This window comes from Elephantulus edwardii, unplaced genomic scaffold (assembly GCF_000299155.1).
Source record: "Elephantulus edwardii isolate Elephantulus edwardi_28Jun2011 unplaced genomic scaffold, EleEdw1.0 scaffold00019, whole genome shotgun sequence".
Taxonomy (NCBI): domain Eukaryota; kingdom Metazoa; phylum Chordata; class Mammalia; order Macroscelidea; family Macroscelididae; genus Elephantulus; species Elephantulus edwardii.
In genome coordinates this window covers 2,269,824-2,280,824 of record NW_006399769.1, presented here as the reverse complement: position 1 = coordinate 2,280,824, position 11,001 = coordinate 2,269,824, and the positions used below count along the sequence as shown (strand labels likewise).

The following is an 11,001-nucleotide window of genomic DNA, read 5'->3' as shown; positions in this document are numbered from 1 at the left end:
AAACCTAAGAGAGTTTGTAAAAACAAGACCAGCACTGCAGGAGAAACTCAGAGATGTCCTTCTTACATATATACCACAGAAAGCACCAGCTCTTATTAAAACATCTGACTGCAAAACTTGGTAAAGTCCTCAATTTCTTAGTCTTTGGCTTTAGTGGTTGATACACTTATTTGAGTAATAGTTGTATTAACAGGTCTTTCTTTTATGTGTATGGATTGCATCCTTTCACAAGAAAACAAATATGATGTCTTCTAATCAGCTGGCCAAGTAGCTGTCTTGGCATAGACAATCACAACATTGTACTTCAGGATAGATCATAAAATACTTTTTCAGGAAAGAAAAAAATATTCTGAATGTGACACTGTTGTTGTTGTGTACCACCAAGTCAGAACTGACCCATAGCTGACCCCTTAGCAGATTTTCAGAAGGAATAAATCGCATGAGAGAGTACCCATTTTTTTCCACTGAGTGGCTGGTGGACTTGAACCATGAGCTTTCAGGTTGGAAGCATAGCTCCTTAACATTAGACATTATTCTTTCTCAGTCATTCCCAGCATAATCTGATTGTCTTTAGAAATTCATTTTAAAGTGCTGAAATTCTATAAAGAATTTTATAAAGAATTTAAAAGAATTCTAATAAAGAATTTCTGGACTCTTAAGGAAATAAGGAACAAATATAGTGAAAGAGGATATTATCTTTTGCCGGTGTAACTTTTTCCTGTTTTTGGTTTTTTTTAAATTTTATTATTGTTAATTTTAATGAAAATTTAGAGACTTTGGATTTTCATTCATTCATTGTTGCACTTAACTTTTCCCTGTTTTTATATTTACTTTGCAGCTTTTGTTCGGAAAGATGCCTTACCATTGGGAACCTTTTCCAAGTATACCTGGCACATCACTAACATCTTACAAGTCAAACAAATCTTGGATACCCCGGAGGTAATAAGAGTTTATTTCCATAGCAGTAGGAGGGTAGAGAAGGAAGTATGGGAATTATATTTGCATGTGTTGTTTTGAGTTAACAGAAGCCAAAAAGAGCTCCTGTTTTTCATGCCAAGAGATTATTCAGAAATATCAGTGGTTTTATTTTAATGGTTTTCCTCATGACTTGAAATTTTGTAATTGGCACCTAATAACAACAACATGGGTGTGGTTGAGTTTTTTATTTTCTATCTGAATATACACACAAGACACGCATTCATCCATCTAACAGTTTTTATCTGTGTGGTTCATTGGCAGTGGTTACATTTCTTCACTTTGTGTAATCATTCTTCCTATCTTTGCCTGTTTTTCTTTACCACTGTAAAATTAGATTCTCTGCCTCTTAAACTTCTTACTTTAGAGTTGACTGTTGTTGTTTCAGTCTCACATCGGTAATTCTTCAATATAGCAGAATGCTCAAGACACATTATTTATGAAACGTACTTGTTTAGTTTAAAGATGACTTCATTAAATGGTTTTAACTTAAGGTTCAAAAGGAATTTCCAGGAATTAGAATTTTGAGTCCTTCTGTTACCTATGTCTTTAGGATCACAAAATAAAAAGATTTGTTTTTTATAAATTAAAGATCTCTTAATCACAATAAATAGGGAGCTCTGGTGTGCTATATTGGTAAGGAGTTGTGCTGCTGACCCAAAGGCAGGCACTTCGAACCCACCTGCTGCTCTGTGAGAGAAAGATGGACAATCACCTCCTGCGAAATCCTCCTGGAGGATCAGCTATGGGTTGGCCCAACTCAATGGTACATAACAGTAACACAATTACCATGCTAAGGAGCCCAGATAGTGTAGTGTGCAACATATTAGGGTGCTAGCCAAAAGTTTGGCAGTTTGAATGCACTGGCTACTCTGAGAGAAAAATCCAGTGGAGGGTCACTATGAGTGAGAACCAACTCGGTACTAGTCAGTTTCGTTTGAATCATTGTGATGAGGAACCCTGGTGGCATAGTGTATTGGGCTGCTAACTGAAAAGATGACAGTTTGAACCTACTAGCGTCTCTGGAGAAGAGAGATGGGCATTCTCCTGTAAAGGTTCAGAGCTCTGGACGTCCAGTGGAGCGTCACCATGCGTCAGACTCCTCTCAGTCAGCAGGCGCCATTCATTTCTTTACCTTGTGTGTATCTTCCAGGAGAAATGAACAATTACAATTATAATAAGCCCTAGATTTGATTGGTTGGCAACCAGAAATTGTGTAAATAATTTGAGGTTACCTATTGGTGAAATCAGTGTGTCCAGCACAATCCTCCCCATTCCTGCTTTCTCCCAAACTGCAGTTTGGTTCTCATTAATGAAATAACCTTTAATTATTTTATGTTCTCTTTCCCAGGGAAGATTTTAAGCATTTTTTTTTACTTTGATTTTATTTTTTAAACATTTTATTATTTTTTGTTGGATCTGATTGGTATAGGAGGAGATTGTTCCCCCTTCTCCAGCAGAGCTTCTGGTGGATTCAAACCGCTCACCTCTGGAATTGCAGTGCACCTTCTTGCCACTAGGCCACCAGAGCTCACCGATTTTAAGCATTTTTTAAAGAAGATTCTGAAAATTTGAGATTTCTTCCAGCTATATTATTTTAAAAATAACTTAATGTGGTTTAGCACATTGTATATTAAAATTAGTTTAGCTACATTATCATGTTCAGAAAGAATATCTTCTTCAGTAAAAAGGACTGCAATCCTAGGCACAAGAAATAGATGCTAGACTTTAAACCAGTGTGGATTAGAACAGTTCTTTCTAGTTACTTGCTACTTTTTGATGTTTCCCTCAAAACTGTATTAACTTTTTTACAGACAAAGAAACAGGCTTAAAAAAAACCCAAAACAAAAAACAAAACAAAAAAACCCAAAACCAAATAAAAAGCTCAGATAAGTTAGATAACTTGTTCAGGGTTACTCTACTGTTCAGTGACGAAGACAGGATTTCATTCAAGTTCTGTCTGGCTCAGCACCAAGAACAGTATATGGATTGTGAGTTGAGATTAAGTGCTGTTGACAGAGTGTCTAGGAAAGGAATGCAGTGAACAGCAGAAGAGGGAAGGCACTGTATTTTAGGATTTTCGTGCTAGTAGCAGTCATGCCAGTGTGAAGACACTGTGGATGTATTTAGTTGGTAGATGGTTTGGCTGGGCTTCTTATTAATGTCACGTAGAAGGAAAGCCATGAACCATGTGAGGATGGAAACTTTTTTCTGTTTCATCTTTCTTGGTGTTATCTTGGTGTCCAGATGCCCTTGGAAATCACCCGGAGCTTTATCCAGAACCGAGATGGGACTTTCGAGCTATTTAAGTACCCTAAAGTGGAAGTAGAGAGCATAGCAGAAACCTATGGCCGGATAGAAAAGCAACCTGTGCTGCGGCCCTTGGAACTAAAAACTTTCCTCAAAGTTGGTATGTTTCATTGATGCTTTTAGTGATAATCTTCCTTGAAATTCTGTGTGCATTACACTGTTTTAGGCTGTGGATCTTGACCTAAACCTACAAGACACGTTAAGTTGTCTTATAAAAAGCCTATGAAATAACCAGTCAGGCAGTCCTGGGTTAAGGTGTTTTGTTTCATTTAAGCCAACATTTTCAAAATAAGATGAGAGAAATTATATATATTCATTATATTGATAGCAGATGACACGAAAGAGAAAAATTAAAACTACCTATAATCCTAATCCCCATAGCCAATATTACTGTTACATTTTGGAGTATAATTTTCTATTCTCTTCATTGCATGAAAAAGAGTTTTAAAAACCTGGGATCATATTTCAGTTGCTTTTCACAAAATAGTATGCCTCATGAACAGCTTGCCATGTCTATCATCGATTTTTTTGTGGTTTGTTGGGGTTTTTTTAGCAAGGGACCTCTTTATTTTTTTAAATTAAATGTTACAAAACAGACTTTTTTTGTTTAATCATTCATACACACTTTGTTTTATAACATTAACTGATGATTTAATGCTTAATCTCCAAATGAAGTACTTCTGTACCCCTGTTTACAGAAGAAAATAAAAGTAAAGATAGATAACCAAGGGCACACAGCTAGTAAGTGGTGGAACTGGACTTCAAGCCCAAGTAGTTTCAGAGTTCAGAGTCTGCATGCCTAACCGTCTACTCCTCATGTGGCTCTTCAGAGCCTAAACTCTGAACTCTTCCAGCATCACTGGATGCTAGTGCTTGCCTCAGACAAAACTTTTTGAATGAATGAATGTCAGCTATGATTTTAATTACTTTAGCTCTGTGTGTGTGTGTGTGTGTGTGTGAGCCAGGCTCCTTTCATTTCTTTAGTTTGTGTATTTCTTCCAGGAGAAATTAAGATTTATGATTACTTGGAAAATTCTCTTAAAAAAAAAAACAAACGCCAAATACCCTAAAACATGTTTTGACGGTCTGGGTGTTTGCTAAATTTACAGATTAATAATGAGACTGAGAATATTCCTTTTCCAACTCAGCAGTATTGTAGTTTCTTTCTACTTTCCAGATCTTTCAAATAACTAGGATTTTAGAACTTTGTTATCTCGATCCTATGAATATATTCCCAGACAGATTTCTGTTTTGCTGATGTGAATTGGATGGTTTTATCTAATGTGTTACTGTCAGTGTATTTAAAGTTTTTTTTTTTTTTAAAAATATTCTCTATGTAGCCCCTTACTACACACCTGGTCGTGATAGTAGTATGTCACTTGTTTCCCCTGCAGTTTTGAGAAATAAGCTGTCACCTCCCAAGCAGTGGTAGTTTTGTTTGCTGTCCACTACCTGAGAGAGCACAGGTGCCCTAGTCTGTGGGGAGTTACTCTGCGAATCCAGGATGACTCCAGCAGCAGCTATGCAGGAGAAAGATGGACAGTCCCCTCCCAGGCACTTTAGCCTTGAAAACCTGCTGGAGGGAGAGCTGGGAGTCAGTTCCAGCAGCAAAGCATTGAGTTGAATTGAGTTTGATCAGATATTTGTATTTCACTGTTTTTTTCTTGCTAAATTTGTCAGGATTTCCAGAACAGTAAAGTTAGCAGTCGTGTTTATCTTTTTAACTCTAGGGAAAAACTCCTCCAGTGTAGCATATCTCAACTTTTGTCATGAAGATCCAACAATAAAGTGTCTTTGGAAAAAATCATTTTCTAGTCAGATAAGCGTGAAAAATGCTTCCAGTCATCATGTTTCTTTGACTCTTAAGATCCTTGAATTTTTATTTAGTTATTTGTTTTAAACTTTTCTCAAGGGAAAAGACACTGTATCATAAAATAACGGCTGTGGTTGTATGGTACATTCCGATTTGAAAAAATGTTGAAGTTGCAATGCAGAGGCAGTAGAGGGAGCAGTTTTAGACTGTGCTTTCCCTCCCTTGGGAGTTCATTCCATGGGCGCCCCGCGCGGGCCGCGGTTGGCCAGGCCCAGTGGGCACCAGCAGATGTGAACCCCCAAGATGGCGATGCAGGGGGTGCAGGCAGTTCATGTGGAGTCCGGCGCCTTCCTGGTTTGCCTCGACAATGCTCTGAGCACCGAGAAGGAGGAAGTGATGGGGCCGTGCACCGGGGAGTTGAATGATGACAACAAGGGGCGATTCTAAACTCACATGTGCTGGAAACGAATTACGACCAGTTGTTGGAAAGGTTGACTCTGAAGATTATTCACATTCATTCTGTCATCATCTTGCGGCGTTCTGAGAAAAGGAAGGATCGAGTGGAGATTTCTCCAGAGCAGCTGTCCGCAGCTTCAACAGAGGCAGAGAGGTTGGCTGAACTCACAGGTCGCCCCATGAGAGTTGTGGGCTGGTATCACTCCCATCCTCACATAACTGTTTGGCCTTCCCATGTGGATGTTTGCACACAAGCCATGTACCAGATGATGGATCAAGGCTTTGTGGGACTGATTATTTCCTGTTTCATAGAAGATAAAAACACAACCACTAGCCGAGTGCTGTACACTTGCTCCCAATCTCTACAGGCCCCAAAGAGCTCAGAGTGTGAAAGAATTGAAATTGCAATCCATATTGTACCTCACGTCACCGTTGGGAAAGTGTGCCTTGAGTCAGCAGCAGAGCTGCCCAAGATCCTGTGCCAGGAACAGCAGGATGCATATACGAGCGTTCACAGCCTTACACATCTGGACTTGGTAACCAAAATCTATAATAGTTCTGTATTTACTAGGAACCTGTGCAGTCAGATGTCAGCAGTCATCAGACCTCTCCTACAGTGGTTGGAGGACAGACTAGAGCAAAACCAACAACATTTTCAGGAGTTGCAACAAGAAAAGGAAGAGCTTATGCAAGAGCTTTCTTCCCTAGAATAAAGCAGGAGACAAAGTTGGGAAAGACAAAATATCTTATCTAGATATAAAATTAATTATGCTAACTTAATTTTGAAGACATTTTAAGACTTACTGTAAAGCCATAGTAAGGAAGACACCATGGTGTAACAGGGATGGACATATAGACAGATGGAACAGAATGGAGAACCCAGAAACAGACTCACAGCCAACTAATTTTGACAAGAGATTAAAGCTTTCTACAGGAGTACTCTTCAACAAGTGAGCATCCATAGACACACAAAAAAAGAACCTTAGCCTAATTCTCACACTTTATACAAAAGTTACTCAAGATGAATCATGAATTTACATGTAAGAAATCAAACATTTAGGAAAAAATAATTACAGAAAATCTTTGTAATCTAAGGCCAGGCAATTATTTTTCACAAAAAGAAAAGGATGATAGACTCGTTGTTGTGTGCCATTGAGTCACAACTCATGGTGGTCCTGTGTGCCGTAGCTCTGAACCCTGCTCTGTCCTGAGCCAACCTTGTTGTCACTGATACCCCTACCCCCCGTTGCCCCAGTCACTGGGTCAGTCCATCTCATCTTCTTCTCTTATGCTGTCTCTCCACCCTCCCAAGCATAGTGCCCCTCTTTAGGGACTGGTCCCTCCTTGCAGCATACCCACAGTGTGTTGGATGGAGCCTCAGATTCCTTACCTCCAGAGAGCAGCCTGTTTTCATCCCCTCCAGGTTGAACTTGTTTGTTCTCCTAAAAGTCCATGGTGTATTTGGTGCTCTTCTCTGGCACTGCAGCTCAGGGGCATCAATTCTCCTTCTGTCACCCCTAGTCATTGTCCAGATTTCTGATGCATAGCATGTAGTTGCAGGGACCATGGCCTGGACCAGGCACACCTTGGTCTCCAGACTGACATTGTTGCTCTTTAGTGCTCTGGAGATATCCCTGACAGCAGACTTTCCCGGTGCAGTTGATCTTTTGATTTCCTGGCTGCTAGTGCCAAGAGTGTTGATTGTAGAGCCAAACAAACTAGGACTGTTAACAATCTCAGTTTCTTCATCATCAAACATGATGCTGCCTATCAGACTAGTGGTTAGAATCTTTGTTTTCTTGATGTTGAGCTTCAATCCATATTGAAGGCTTCAAGTGCTTCAGGTCTTCCTCAGTTTGGGAAAGCTGTACTTCTAAAAATGTAAAGCTTTCGCTGTAAAAAATTTAAGAAGAGGAAAGGACAATTTACAGATTGAGAAAAATTATGTACAAACTGACCAGTCAGAAAAATACAAGCATGCCCAACCTTCCAAAGGGGGCTAAATAGGCTGTTTACTGAAGAGGGGATATAGATGGCAGGTGAGCACTTGAAAAGATGTTGATCCCATGAACATGAAAATGACAGTGTGCTAACCTATTGGAATGGCTAAAGAAAAAATGATGACAATACCAAGTGACATTGAAAATACAGATAGACTGAACAAGATTTGAGGCAAGCAAGGCTTGTGACAGCAAGACCCTGATGAGAGTGAGATTCTGGTGGTGGAGAGACTGTGGAATTGCTGTGGAGAAACTGTGGCAAGGTATGGAGTGAGGCTTCTTGCATTTGTGCTTGTCCTAGTTGAAGGGTTTTGGCTGTTCATGTCGGATATTTAAAGGAATTTTTTTAAAAACCGAAAAATTAGAGGCGGGAGCCGGCGCGGGACGCGGCTGGGCTCAGTCATCATGGGCCAGACGGGAAAGAAGTCCGACAAGGGGGCCTGTGTGCTGGCGGAAGCAAGTCAAGTCTGAGTACATGCGGCTGAGGCAACTCAAACGGTTCCGGCGGGCGGATGAGGTCAAGGGTATGTTTAGTTCCAATCGTCAGAAAATTGTGGAAAGAACGGAGATTTTGAACCAGGAGTGGAAGCAGCGAAGGATACAGCCTGTGCACATCCTGACTTCTTGTTCCGTGAGCAGTGACTTGGATTTCCCCACACAAGCCATCCCCCTGAAAACGCTGAATGCAGTTGCTTCGGTGCCCATTATGTACTCCTGGTCTCCCCTGCAGCAGAACTTCATGGTGGAAGATGAAACAGTTTTACACAACATTCCTTACATGGGGGACGAAGTTTTAGACCAAGATGGGACCTTCATTGAGGAGCTAATCAAGAACTACGATGGGAAGGTGCACGGGGACAGAGAGCGTGGATTTATCACTGACGAGATCTTCGTGGAACTGGTGAACGCTCTCAGTCAGTACAATGATGAGGATGAGGATGACGATGGGGATGACCCTGATGAGAGGGACGAGAAGCACAGAGACCTGGAGGATCCCCGAGACAATAAAGAAAGTCGTCCACCTCGGAAATTTCCTTCTGATAAAATTTTTGAAGCCATTTCCTCCATGTTTCCAGACAAGGGCACAGCAGAAGAACTAAAGGAAAAGTATAAGGAGCTCACGGAGCAGCAGCTGCCTGGGGCACTGCCCCCCGAGTGCACGCCCAACATTGATGGGCCCCATGCCAAGTCAGTGCAGTGGGAGCAGAGTTTGCACTCGTTCCACACGCTCTTCTGCCGGCACTGCTTCAAGTATGACTGCTTCTTGCACCCTTTTCATGCAACACCTAAGACCTACAAGCGGAAGAACACGGAGACTGCTCTTGACAACAAGCCCTGTGGGCCCCAGTGTTACCAGCATCTGGAAGGAGCAAAGGAGTTTGCTGCTGCTCTCACAGCTGAGCGGATCAAGACGCCCCGAAACGCCCTGGGGGTCGGAGGAGGGGACGCCTGCCCAACAACAGCAGTCGGCCCAGCACCCCCACCATCAACGTGCTGGAGTCTAAGGACACAGACCGGGAGGCCAGAGCAGAGATGGGCGGGGAGAACAATGACAAAGAGGAGGAGGAGAAAAAGGAGGAGACTTCTAGCTCGTCAGAAGCAAATTCTCGGTGCCAAACACCAATCAAGATGAAGCCAAATGCTGAGCCTCCAGAGAGTGTGGAGTGGAGTGGTGCTGAGGCCTCCATGTTCCGTGTCCTCATCGGCACTTACTACGACAATTTTTGCGCCATTGCGCGGCTCATTGGGACCAAGACGTGCAGACAGGTGTATGAGTTTCGAGTCAAGGAGTCCAGCGTCATTGCACCTGTGCCTGCTGAGAATGTTGACACGCCTCCCAGAAAGAAGAAGAGGAAACACCAGCTGTGGGCTGCCCACTGCAGGAAGATAACAGCTGAAAAAGGATGGGTCCTCCAATCATGTCTACAACTACCAGCCCGGTGAACATCCCCAGCAGCCCTGTGACAGCTCCTGCCCCTGTGTCATCGCACAGAACTTTTGTGAGAAATTCTGCCAGTGCAGCTCTGAGTGCCAGAACCGTTTTCCTGGCTGCCGCTGCAAAGCACAGTGCAACACCAAGCAGTGCCCCTGCTACCTGGCTGTTCGTGAGTGTGACCCTGACCTGTGCCTCACCTGTGGGGCTGCAGACCACTGGAACAGCAAGAATGTGTCCTGCAAGAACTGCAGCATACAGCGAGGCTCCAAGAAGCACCTGCTGCTTGCACCTTTGGATGTGGCGGGCTGGGGCATCTTCATCTAGGACCCGGTCCAGAAGAACGAGTTCATCTCCGAGTACTGTGGCGAGATCACTTCTCAAGACGAGGCTGACAGGAGAGGGAAGGTGTACAACAAGTACATGTGCAGCTTCCTCTTTAACCTCAACAATGACTTTGTAGTGGATGCAACTCGCAAGGGCAACAAGATCCGCTTTGCAAATCACTCTGTCAATCCAAACTGCTACGCAAAAGTGATGATGGTCAACAGGGACCACAGGATCGGCATCTTCACCAAGCGGGCCATTCAGACTGGGAAGGAGCTGTTTTTCGACTATCGATACAGCCAGGCAGATGCCCTGAAGTACGTGGGCATCGAGAGGGAGATGGAGATCCCCTGACAGGCGCTGTCCCCAGCAGCTAGTTGCATCAGGAACCTCCAGCTGCCCCTTAGAAACGGGCGTTTGAATTCTGAATTTGCAAAGTACTGTAACGATAATTTATAATAATGAGTTTTTAAAATCCACTTTTTATCGCCTTCTCACCAGCTGCAGTTTTGTACCAGTGACTTTTTGTAACAATGCCGTGTGGTACATTTTTCAACTTTGAATAAAGAATACTTGAATTTAAAAAAAAACACACGAAAAATTTAAAAAAAAAAAAGAAAAGCGAAAATACAGATAAACTGAATCCCTCAAACATTGCTCTTGGGATTGTAAAATGCTATAGTCACTCCGGGGAAGAGTGCAGATTCTTACAAGATTAAACATAGGACCTAGTAAAAAAAAAATTCATTCTGTAAATCTGGGTTTCAAAAATACTCTGAGAGGTGTGCAGTACAAATCCACCAGATGCTCTGCTGGAGAAGGAGGAACAATCTCCTCCTGTTCTGTAAGGTACATACACACAAAATAATAAAATAAATTTTTTTTAATGTTAAAAAAATACTCTGAAATAAACATACCTGTTGAACTTTCTTTAACTTGAAGTTTCCCAAACTTATTTTGACCACTGAATGTTTCTCTGCATTTCATTTTTTCTGGGAAAGTCTGCTTTGATGTTTTACTATTGGCTGTTGGAAGCAGGAGTGGCATCCACCTCCTAAGTAACACACCTCTGGAAACTCTATGAACTTTGATAAATGATGATAGTTATAGAAAGGTTTCAAGACTTTTGCTCATAGGGTCACTATGAGTCATGCACAACTTGACAGCAATCAACAACATTATTCTTT

At 42.0% G+C, this 11,001-nt stretch overlaps 1 protein-coding gene and 2 pseudogenes across 1 annotated transcript in view; all 3 read left to right on the top strand.

The window, feature by feature from the left end:
* The window catches only part of LOC102846589 (uncharacterized protein C2orf42 homolog), a 60,416-nt gene that overhangs the window by 44,243 nt on the left and 5,172 nt on the right, over positions 1-11,001 (top strand). The window contains exons 6-7 of the mRNA XM_006882303.1: positions 839-939; positions 3,223-3,385. Of these exons, the coding sequence (XP_006882365.1) occupies positions 839-939; positions 3,223-3,385 (264 nt within the window). The remainder of the gene's footprint in view (positions 1-838; positions 940-3,222; positions 3,386-11,001) is intronic.
* Positions 5,402-6,267, top strand: LOC102853804 (annotated as a pseudogene).
* Positions 7,960-10,168, top strand: LOC102846186 (annotated as a pseudogene).